This window comes from Rhipicephalus sanguineus, chromosome 2 (genome assembly GCF_013339695.2).
Source record: "Rhipicephalus sanguineus isolate Rsan-2018 chromosome 2, BIME_Rsan_1.4, whole genome shotgun sequence".
NCBI classification, from domain to species: Eukaryota; Metazoa; Arthropoda; class Arachnida; order Ixodida; family Ixodidae; genus Rhipicephalus; species Rhipicephalus sanguineus.
Genome location: NC_051177.1, coordinates 13,511,248 through 13,523,421, shown reverse-complemented (window position 1 = coordinate 13,523,421; position 12,174 = coordinate 13,511,248). Strand labels below are relative to the sequence as shown.

At 51.8% G+C, this 12,174-nt stretch overlaps 1 protein-coding gene across 2 annotated transcripts in view; it reads left to right on the top strand.

Moving 5' to 3' along the window:
* The first annotated feature begins 609 nt into the window (after nucleotides 1-609).
* The window catches only part of LOC119382430 (DNA-directed RNA polymerases I and III subunit RPAC2), a 30,399-nt gene continuing 18,834 nt past the window's right edge, over nucleotides 610-12,174 (top strand). The window contains exons 1-3 of one of the 2 annotated variants that reach the window (XM_037650127.2): nucleotides 610-682; nucleotides 1,228-1,325; nucleotides 1,380-1,456. In XM_037650127.2, the coding sequence (XP_037506055.1) occupies nucleotides 662-682; nucleotides 1,228-1,325; nucleotides 1,380-1,456 (196 nt within the window). In that variant the 5' untranslated portion in view covers nucleotides 610-661. Of the gene's footprint in view, nucleotides 683-713; nucleotides 738-1,227; nucleotides 1,326-1,379; nucleotides 1,457-12,174 lie in introns of those variants that run through there. The other variant, XM_037650128.2, reaches the window with a different exon arrangement.

Genomic DNA, 12,174 nt, shown 5'->3' with positions numbered 1-12,174 from the left:
AAAGGTTGGTTCTTCATGTGTTACGGAGACAATAAACGCAATGCGGTTCTCGGAATATGTTGGAGAAAGATTTTTTTTTTTTTAACGATAAGCTAAGTTCATGCGATTTCGCTCAAAGTGTTATTAGACCTATATATTTACTGTCCTACAATATATATTGTAGGGAGGCGGCCCAGGGAGGCGGCAGCCGGGAGACTATATAGCTATAGTGCCTAGAATATACTGTATATTCTAGGCACTATAATATATCTCTACAATGACGCCACAAATAAGTTGCGCCTCCAACAGGCTGAGACCTTTGCAGCAGAAGCTTGGCACATCAGAACCATGTGTATCAGCCGAAGAACAGACATATGGTATCTTTTCCACGAGTACCTTGCCACAAGTACGCCACAATGTCACGTTCTGTAATAAAAGCAAACACCGCAGGCCTTCAACGTGAAAAGGTAAGCAAACGCGAGAGCGCGGTTGTAAACGGCTCCGCCAGCCCACCCGTAAGCGAGAGTCGCGGGCGGGGCGTCTGCTCAAGGAACTCCGATTGCGCGCAGCGCCACCGCCGCAGGCATCCCCGAGAGGACGCGGCGGAGACGGCAGACGCTAGTGTGTGGCTAGAGTGACTGGCTAGAGCAAAGAGCTGCGCCAACCGCGCTCTCCAAGGAACATGGTGGGGTGTTTGAAGGTGGTGAGTATTTTTCAAGCTCAACGTGTTCAGTGCCTGACAATTATGTATGCTGAGAGTATGTGTCAGAAATTGCGTTTTAGCAATGAGGTGTTTATGTCAGCCAACGTTGTTTCGACAAGGGTCCTTGTCATGGCAGCGACGGCGTGGCTTCAGTCCAATCGCCAGTCGCTGAATGGAATGGGAGCGCGATCTTGCACAGAGATTGCTTTTTGGCAAAGCAGCCAAAGGCACGCTCACTTGTCATTTGAAATTTTGCCGTCGTTGCTGCTTCATCAGTCTCGTGGTTGCAACTCCGCGTCTCGACTCGACAGAGGCATTTATAAAACGCCTACCCGTTACATAGCCTTCTCTTTCGAACTTGAATGCGTCCCAGAGAGCAGCTGGGCTGGTTTTTGTTTCCCAGCTGAGTACGCTACGTTTTTGTTGCCTTGCTGCATGGTGCTGATTTCCTTTTTGCGCGAATTTTCATGCTCTTCACGGAAAAAAGTGTCGGTGGGCAGGCGCAGACAGTTGAATATGCAAATCTAAGTGATTCTCTTTGGCAGGTCAAATCGCCCGACGAAAATGAAAAATGCCGGACATTCGTTTTGGATGACCAAGATCATACACTAGGAAATGCTCTTCGCTATATGATAATGAAGAAGTAAGTTTGTTTCCCTATTGCGACACTGGCCTCAGTGTTGTTTCTTCTTTTCAGCCCAGAAGTGAGGTTCTGCGGGTATGCCATACCACACCCCTCAGAAAGGAAGGTGCACCTCCGTATAGAAACCCGTGGTATGTGCGCTTTTCTTGTTGCTGTCTTGTGGCACTTGAGTTTTTCATTTGCCCCTATGAAGTACATTCATGCCAGTCCACCTCATTACTTCAATGCTTGTCAGATCCAGGCAGACAGAGGCATAGCGTTCCCGTTTTCCTGGAGGGAGGTAGAACGCGAGCTAACTGACTGCAAGTTGAGAAATTCGGAGGATGTTGCTGGAGCCAGTGCTTGCTTGACGATAGAATGATCTGGCCTTCCACAAGACAAAGACAAGTGGTTGTGTTCAAACAATGGCTCCTGTGCTGTTCAACAATTTCGACCAGTTCTTCTGGTTGTACGAGCGGGGCCATAACTCTTCCCATAAACTACCTCAACCAAATTGCGGAAAAAAGAAAACCAATTTGAGTCATGCAGCACAGCCAAGTCACAATGGCCATCACGAGCTAGATAGCTAGCCCAAGTCTGATTTGAATCTAAGCCATTTGAGTGCAGAGAAAGTATGTGAACACTGCACCTGGTCAGGCAGCGCCACCAACACGGCAGAGTTGAGCACCCCAACAGCCGCTTCCGCATCACTAGGGTGAAAACACATGTATGGCACCCTCTGCATGCTTTCCACTGCAACTGCTCGCAAAGCTTTAAATATCTAAGCTTGAAAGATGTCTTGAACGGAGAAAAAAATTTTAAGGCAGGCTACTCTACAATGCATGCCATGTCCACAATGTTAAAGAATCAACTCAGCAGAAAGGTGCAAGATGTCCGAAGTCTGCATCATGGGGTTTGACATCCAATTTTATTTGTTTTATTTTGTCCCACTTTCCTGTATTGAAGATCCCTGAAAAAAATGCATCCTACCCGACTCACAAATGCAGAGCAGGCATAGCTGGCAAGTGTAAACACGACACAACATTTGCCATTCGTAAGCGAATTGTCTGATAGCATAGGTGTCACCGAATGTAAGGAAAGAATACCTGAATAGCTCAGATAGCCAGGCTGAAAAAAAAAATTACACCATCTCCTGCTAAAAGAGACCATGAGGCAATGTGAAGCCGGAGCACTTGCATGATCGCGTTCCGTTGGCGTTCATTGGGCATGCTACCGACCTCGCGTCGTGGAACGCGAAGAGGAACACTACGCGCGTCGTGTCTTCCCTCTAGCCTGGCCGTTAATTCTCACAGGGCGTGCGGGGAACGTCGACAGGCGCGCGAGAGAGGGGCAGCGTAGGAGAGAGAGGGGGAGGGGACGCGCATGCGCTGGCCCTCATCGCGGCGCTGCGCAGGAGAGAATTTCGGCATGTCGAGCCCGCATTTCAGAGGAGCCAACCGAGGCAAGCACTGGACTGAACGTGCGCAGCACTCTGCCATTTGAAGGAGAGGAGACTAGAGGAGGAGAGTAGGGTATGCACCTTGAAAGCAGAAGCGAGAACGCAGGAGAAGCCCAAGAAGGTGCTGGTAGAGACGTGGAGAGAGTGACACGCAGCTGTTGGAGAGAGGGAAGGAGGAGAGTCGCGCATGCGTAGTGTGAGTGCGGACGCCGGCGCTGCATGCGGATGACCACGCCGCGTTACATACCCCCGAGCAAGCGATACTTCGCATCTAAAAAAGAAATGTGACAATTACATGCTTACTTCGATCTATTGTTAAAGGGCCCCTAAACCATCCAGAGGTCGAAATTTAGTTGTGGTGTTGCAGTTGTGCACAAGTCTACAACGAATATGTAGCCATGAGAACTTTTTTAAATGGGGCTGTAATAGTGGAGTTACACGCGTTTGATACAAAAGACGCCCTCGCTCGTTTCCCTTTTTCCTTCGCTATTCTCCGTTCGTTGGCTCGTCTCTCCTCCTGGACAAGTGCCCCTCCTCGTCATGCGAGAAGGAAGAGCAGCAAGTGTGCGTACCTGCGAGCAAACGGGTGCTGTAGATGACGAGCAGACACGTTGACGTCACAGCGAACGCTGAGGGCATGAGAAATGCCAAAAGGCACGGAGAGGAGAAGGGATTGTTTCTTAGAATTCGTGAGGATTCCACGGCTCGTAGCGCTGTCACGTTTGGCATTGTTGATCGTGAGGGCATTCTGAACTCGATGTGTACATTTACTTGAAATGTTAAAAAGAAAATTATCGGAGGTGATTTAGGGGCCCTAAAGCATGTTGCACACATTTAATGAAATTGGAATGCTTTCTCTGTGCTGTTTGAAAGATCGGCTGAAGGGTGTAAGTCACCATCACAGTGGCCGAAAAAATAGCACAAGCAGGCTGTGAGAATTCAGGCTGTGAGAAGCAGGCTGTGTGAGGTCGGTACGACCAGTTGCTCGAGTTCCTGCTCCGACAGTAGCTTGTGCTTTCGATATAAGATTCCATCGGCAAGAAAGTAGCACATTTCATGATTGTTTACAATCACCTTTTTTCCCACACTTTCTTAACAAGGCCGTAGGGAAGGGTCATTTCTTTGGTACTCCTTGAGAGTCGCTTTATCTGTGGTTGTCGCAACGGCTTTAGGAACAGGTAGACTGGAAGTGGTGCATGTCCCATCTGCTGCTGCAGCGCTTTTCACCCAGTGGCTCTTCTTGATCTTCGTTTCACTAAGGCGTAAAACTTGTTTCTTCAGGCACTTTCAGGTACCTTGACCCGTTTCCCAAATAACTCTGCGTGTCGTCCGCAATAATGTGCACCGACGCGTTGGCGGGTTCACTAGTGTCCTCAAGACCGCTATCAGTGTGCCAACTCCCATGATGCTGCTGAGGCTTGTGTAAAGCTTCCTGCTCTGCAGACCGGACACCTTCGATGTTGCCTAGCACCACATCGTACAGGGGGTTCTCCATGCATTTGGCAAGCACGATACTGGTGAAGAACGGCGTGTCAATCAAGACTATTGCCTCCAGTAGGTAATGGACTGTTCTCTGACAGGAAGACTGGGCTTGTTGTTCCCTGAAAAGACCAGGCAAACAAAGACCCTGACCTCGACCACAGCGACGATGACAGACGCTGTGCCGCCCGCACCGATTCTTCTCCGGACGCCCAAGGAACCACCAACCTTCCGCGGATCGTCATTCGAAGACCTGGAAAGCTGGCTCGAAGCCTACGACCGAGTCGCCGTTTACAATGACTGGACCAGCGAAGACAAGCTACGGCATGTCTACTTCGCCTTGCAAGACGCCGCTCGCACCTGGTTCGAGAAGCAAGAGCGAACCCTGACAATGTGGGACACATTTCGCACCAGGTTCCTCGCTACATTCACGAGCGTCATCCGCAAGGAGAGGGCCGAGGCGCTGCTTGAAACCCGTTCGCAGCTGCCAAACGAAAACGTGGTGCTCTTCACAGAAGAGATGACCAGACTCTTCGGCCACGCCGACCCCGAAATGCCGGAAGACAAGAAAGTTCGCTTCCTCATGCGAGGAGTAAAGCAGAAGCTGTTCGCGGGTCTGATGCGGAACCCACCGAGTACTGTCCAGGAATTCATCTCCGAAGCGACGACGATTGAAAAGACGCTGGAGATGCGCACCCGACAATTCAATTGCCGCTCGACGTCAGCACACGCAGAAGTTCAATCATTCTGCTCCGACAACTTGCGTGAAACGATTCGAGTGATCGTGCGGGAGGAACTGCGAAAGCTTTTACCCCCGCTGCAGCATGAAGTGGATTCAATCGCCGACGTCCGCGAGGAAGTCCGGCAATCGCTTGGAATTCCCGAAGCACCGCAGGCTCAACCGGAAGCCATGAGCTATGCTGCTGCAGCCCGACGCAACGCCCCCCCTCCTCGCCCGCGTCAAGACGACAACGCGACGAGACCTTCAGAACACGACGCATACCGGACGGAGCCCTCACAACGAAACTTCGCGGCCCGAAGAAAACTTACGACGCATCGTCGAAACAGCGGGACAAATCGACGAAGCCGTGATCCGACGCCACGACCTAACCGCAACTCGAGACGACGAACTAGCGACCTCGATGTTCTTATCGACGGCCACAGTGTCACAGCTCTCGTCGACCCCGGAGCCGACTATTCCATCGTCAGCGGGCCATTCGCCACCAAGCTGAAGAAAGTAAAGGCCGCTTGGAGTGGACCCGAAATCCGGACAGCTGGAGGCCATCTGATAACGCCGATTGGTGTCTGCACGGCGAGAGTCACCATCAATAACCGGACTTATCCTGCGAGCTTTGTAATCCTACAAAACAGCTCCAGGGATGTGATACTCTGAATGGACTTCCTAAGTGACCACGGCGCCGTTATTGACCTGAGGTCTGAGTCAATAACACTAACCTCAGACAAAGCGCTCCCGCCCCACGCGACGCCAGGGAACCGTGCACTGAATGTGATAGAACAGCAGGTGACCGTTCCGCCGCGCTCCAGTGTCATTATTTCCGTCGGCACCGAAAAACCTGCGAACCTTGAAGGCGTAATCGACAGCGATCAGCAACTACTCCTGAACCGTCAAATTTGCGTCGCAAGAGGTATCGCCGAGCTGCATGACGGTAAAGCAAAGGTACTGCTGACAAACTTCAGCCACGAATATAGGCACCTCAACATGGGTACGACGGTTGCTTACATCGACGAATGTGTAGCCGCCAGCGATGCTTTCGCCCTCTTCGATGCTGCCGAACCTGCTTCGACGAATAGAGGTCCCGAACCGGATTTTGACCTCAGCCCAAGCCTTCCGAAGGTCAAGCAAGACCAGCTCAAAACCCTGCTCCTGCAATACAAGGACTGTTTCTCGTCGTCATTGCGGGTCCAACAAACGCCCCTTGCTAAGCACCGCATTATAACAATAAAATTCTCTACCACTCCGACAGAGCCCCTACAGAGTTTCGACGTGAGAACGTGAGGCCATAAAGGAAAAAGTCGACGAAATGCTACGCGACAACATCATCCAGCCTTCAAACAGTCCGTGGGCGTCACCCGTGGTGTTAGTGAAAAGGAAGGACGGGACACTGCGCTTCCTGCGTTGATTATCGACGCCTGAATAAGGACGTGTACCCCCTCTCACGGATAGACGACACCCTGGATCAACTTCACAACGCGACGTACTTTTCGTCGATGCACCTCAAGACCGGCTATTGGCAGATCGAAGTAGACGAAAGAGACCGAGAAAAGGCTGCTTTTATAACACCCGACGGCCTCTTTGAGTTCAAGGTCATGCCTTTCGGTCTTTGCTCGGCACCTGCGACGTTCCAGCGCGTCGTGGACACCGTACTGGCCGGATTGAAGTGGCAGACGTGCCTTGTGTATTTGGACGACGTCGTGTTTTCCTCGACCTTCAACGAGCATCTCCGGCGGCTTGAGGCAGTACTTCAAGCAATCAAGACCTATGGACTGACCCTGAAGCCAGAGAAGTGCCGATTCACATACGACGAGCTCCTGTTTCTGGGTCATGTGATCAGCAAGTCTGGAGTGCGCCCAGACCCGCGGAAAACAGCTGCCATCGCCGACTTCGCGCCACCCACTGACAAGAAGGCCGTGCGCCGATTTCTCGGCTTATGCGCCTATTACAGACGCTTCGTCAAAAACTTTTCACGGGTCGCCGAACCACTGACGCTTCTCACGAAGACTAACGTGGAATTCAGGTGGGAAACGGCGCAAATGCAAGCATTTCAAGAACTTAAACGACGCCTGCAGACGCCACCCATACTTGCGCATTTCAACGATTGCGCCGATACGGAAATACACACCGACACAAGCAGCGTAGGACTTGGTGCCAGTCCTTGTGCTAAAGACTGACGAGCTTGAAAGGGTTATCAGTTATGCTAGCCGGTCACTATCCAAGGCAGAGGCCAACTATTCCACAACAGAAAAGGAATGCCTTGCCATCATCTGGGCTACGTCGAAGTTTCGCGCCTACCTCTATGGCAGGCCCTTCAAAGTTGTCAGTGACCATCACGCCTTATGTTGGCTAGCTAACTTGAAGGACCCCTCAGGTCGTCTCGCACGATGGAGTCTGAGGCTTCAAGAATTCGACAATACCGTCGTGTACAGGTCCGGACGAAAACACTCCTGACACCGACTGCCTGTCCCGAGCCCCCCTCGACGCACCGCCGCAAGAGGACGACGACGACTGCTTCCTCGGAACTATAAGTGCCGACGACTTCGCCGAAAGGCAACGAGCCGATGCGGAACTGGGGGGCCTTATGGAGTACCTCGAGTGCAAGACCGCCGTTGTTCCGAAGGTATTCAAGCGAGCACTGCCGTCGTTTTTCTTACGGAACGGCGTTCTCATGAAGAACTTTTCGCCACTTCGAACCAACTACCTTCTTGTCGCGCCTTCATCATTGCGACCAGAGGTCCTCCAGGCCCTACACGACGACCCGATGGCTGGGCACCTTGGTGTTTCCCACACGCTCGCCAGAATACAGGAAAAATACTACTGGCCACTCCTTGCTGCCGACGTCACCCACTACGTTAAAGGGCCCCTCACCAGGTTTGACACTTTTGAGCTAACGAGCGCAATGCATACACTGGGCGTTCACGATCACGTCTGCCAAAATTTGCAACGCTACGCGCCGCGGAAATGGGTCAAATTTCAAGGTGAACGCTGCTTGCCCTTCCTCTCGCGGGCGCGCGCTTTAAAGAATGAGGGGATGACGTACATGAAAAAATGGCCCTACGTAGATGGTAGTGCTGTCACGTCGCTCCTCTACGTAGACGACTGTGCTCTGACGTCGCCAACAGTAGCACGTGACACTGCGATAATTATTTGACACGACATGTGTAGTTTGTGTAATTTGTTGCTTGAATAGAATAATAAAACTTGAGAGAAATAATGAGACACACAAAGGGGATGTGTGCGTCTTTTTCTTTTTTTTGTGAATTGCAGCGAGATGCGGGGCTAATGTGCCTCCCTTTCCCATGCGTTCGTGCCCTCGCGGTTAGCGCATCGAGCAGACGCCAGCCCTGGAAACGAAAATAATGTTCTGGCGCGTTTGAGCACTCATTATGCTCATTTATTCGACCGCGTCCAAGTAAACGTTAATGCGGCACTGGCTCATGATACCGCCACTCTCGTGCCCGTACAAATGTCTCAACTTTCATGCCCGTCCCGCAGAAACAGGCAGTACACCACAGAGAACGCCGACAAAACGCCCACGGCCGCTACATAAAAACAAAGGTAGCGGCCGTGCAACGCCGCTCGCGTGCTCGGGCTGGCTCGGGCACGTCATGCGCACGTGACCATGCATGCGCATGACGTGTTCATGCGTATGTGTCAAGTGAAGAGGGCAGGGAAGGGATTTGGCTTGCTAAGGCTACACAAGGCGAGTGGCAAGGGTTTGAAACTCACCTCCTCGCATCATGGTTTCGCGCCGCTACAAATTATTGTTTTTCACAGCTCGTAATGAACCGATTTGAAAAATTCTTGCGGCATACTGCTCTTCATTCAGCACACAACAACTTCCAGCATCTAACTAAAATTTGCTATGTGGTTTGGTGAGGGGCCCTTTAAGACCTGCCGAGATTGCCAGCGACGGAAGACACCGCCGACTAGGCCCGCGGGACTTCTGCAGCCAATCGAACCACCTCACCGGCCGTTCCAGCTAATCGGGATGGACCTACTGGGGCCCTTCACGACGTCGACTTCCGGCAACAAGTGGATCGTCGTAGCAACTGACTACCTCACCCACTACGCCGAGGCAAAGGCCTTGCCCAAAGGCAGTGCCGCCGAGGCAGCCAAGTTCTTCGTGGAGAACATCGTCTTGCGTTTTGGCGCCCCAGAGGTCCTCATCACAGACAGAGGTACCGCCTTTACTGCGGACCTAACTCAGGTGATCTTAAAATACAGCGAGACGAGCCACCGCCGCACCACCGCCTACCACCCGCAGACCAATAGCCTCACCGAGCGTCTAAATAAGACCATCGCCGACATGCTGGCCATGTACGTCGACGTTGAGCATGAGACGTGGGATGCCGTCCTACCATACGTGACGTCACGTTTGCTTACAACACGGCCGTCCAAGAAACGACGCAGATGACACCGTACAAGTTGGTCTACGGAAGGAGCCCGGCGACGACGCTCGATGCCATGCTACCGAACGTCACCGACGAAGAAAACCTCGACGCCACCGCTTACTTACAACGTGCCGAGGAAGCTCGACAGCTCACCCGCCTGCGCATCAAGACCCAGCAGCGCACCGACAGCCGTCGCTACAGTCTTCGACGATGCTTCGTGGAATACCAGCCCGGCGACCGTGTCTGGGTCTGGATGCCAATACGCCGACGTGTTAGTGAAAAACTCCTTCGGCGATACTTCGGACCATACAAGGTTCTTCGACGTCTCAGCGCTCTTGACTGCAAGGTCATCCCAAACGGCATTACGAACTCCCAGCGACGTCGCGCACGACCTGAAGTCGTCCATGTCGTGCGCCTTAAGCCATTTTTTGCACGTTAGCGAACCTGGGGACTCTACTTTTACCTTTGTTATTGTTAATTTATTTATGTATGCACTTGTTTTTTTTTTCTCTTCTTATGTTCTTTCACAAGCATCGGGACGATGCTTTTTCAGAATGGGGCAATGCCACGCCCACATCTTGTTTTATTTTGATGTTTTTTGGGTGTGACCGGCAAGGACGGTTATCAACGCTCGAAGCTGTCCGCACAGCAGTGTTCGAGAAGCTTCTCGATTGTAGTAGATCGTTTTGTTAAGATTTCGTGCCGCCATCAGCGATATCGCTGGAAAGTTCGATAGCGCCTGTATAAAAGCCGATGCACTTGACCGCTTGTCAGTTGATCGACGGTCGACGCTCTGTTCGCTGCTATCAGTGTATTGCTGTAGTTTGACTTTCAGTTTCTCGGCCACAAGTTCGGCCAAATAAAGAGTTTCATCTCGGACGTGCTGACTGCTGCCTTCTTCGACGTCACGACCACGTGACAATACGCAACAGTACGCTGCAAAATGAAGTCAAATGGAGACAAGTTTATTATGCAGGAGGTTGACTTCATCCAAAGCTCAATGTATCTTGCTCTTTCTTAGCCCCTAGTCGATACAAATAGCAGAAACAAGTGGTGTACACAATTGTGTACATTAGCGCCTCAAAGGAATCAGCTGAGCTCTTCTTAAACAGCTTCATCATCATCATCATCATCAGCCTGTCTACGCCCACTGCAGGGCAAAGGCCTCTCCCATGTTCCGCCAATCAACCCGGTCTGTGCTTTCTGTTGCCACGTTATACCTACAAACTTGTTAATCTCATCTACCCACCTAGTTTTCTGTCTTCCCCTCACGCGTTCGCCCTCTCTTGGAATCCAGTCAGTTACCCTTAATGACCACCGGTTGTCCTGCCGACGTGCTACGTGCCCGGCTTAAACAGCTTATCCTTGCCCAAATTGAAAAGGTCCTGGCCTTCAAGAAAACAATCAGCGTTCTGTGCTAATGCACTCAACGTCTTACAATTTCGCTCTTTCAAAAATATTAGCAGAGTGGGAGAGCTGTCAGTCATTATGTCATGAAAAGTGGCATACGTTTTCTCGACATTTGCAAGCTCCATCCAACGGTTGAAATGGCCCTATGCGAGAGGCATATTGGAGACCTGTCTCCTTGTCCTCTGGTCTCGCCTTACGAAATTTCTCGCAGTATCCTTCAGCTGTCTACCGAAATCATAAAAACAGTCGCTTTGACCTGATCATAGTCACAGGCGGAAGCAGAGTCGAGTCGACTAATGACGAATAAAGCCTCTCCCGTCCAGCGGGACAAGCTGAGCGATAAGGCCCATTTGCTCCGAGGCCACTCCCGGGCCGCCGTGGCACGCTCAAAACACTGCAGATATGCGTCGAGGTCATTTAGCGCCTCGTTGAACGGTGGCAATAGCTTGTGCGGGCTACAGCTATCCATTACAGCTGGTGCAGGTGCGTCGCCACTCACTGGTCGTCCACTCTTTCCCACATACAAACTGGTTGCCTGCTCCTGCAACTTGAGCTTCAGCTGCAAAACACACTCCTCGGCTTGTAGCCGTCTTTCCTCCAGTTCTATTTTCTCGCGCTGCTCGTCACGAACTGGCACGAAGGTCCCTTCCTATAGCGCATTCCACGTCAACCCATACTTGCAGTGCGGATCCCGTTATACCCATGCCCTTGGCAATCGCGTGCAACTTCTCGATATCCATGGGTTGCTCGTCCAGCACGTCTGGCTGTAAGCAAGATGGTAAAGCTAATCCTGGCAGGCTCACCAAAATTGTGGGGTCTGTATGTGGGCGCAGGTCATTCAGAGGAACGAAGGACGCACCCAAAGACACAGAGAAACATTTTTATGCGACAAAACAATGGATGTGGGAATAACATAAATAATATGAACATAAATACGCCTTAGTCTATTTGACCATGCTGTCAGCAAAGCACACTCACAGTCTATCGGCGGAGCGGCAGTCGTGAGTTGTGTGGGCATCACTCGTGTGGAGCGTCAGCCTTGGTGGCACCGACAACACGATGGTGTGGTGGCTATGGTGGCAGACACGATGCCGAGACGAGGCGCAGCCCCAGAAGTGCGTCAGCACCTCCGGGCGGGGCCAAAGTACTGGACCAGCACAGGGTTGTGGCTCAGGTTCAGGCCCACAAAGTTGACCATGCTCGAGGACAGCATTAGAACGAGACCCGGGTCTCAGAACAGCATCAGGACTGTTGTGTCGTGTGACCCCAGGTGTCATGCAAGCACACCAGTGCGGCAAAGTTTCCTGTACATGTCACTGGGTGGAGCTAGGCCTCCGCTATACGTGTTTCCCGCAACCAACCCGGCGTGGCCATGCCGGTCATATGACCCAT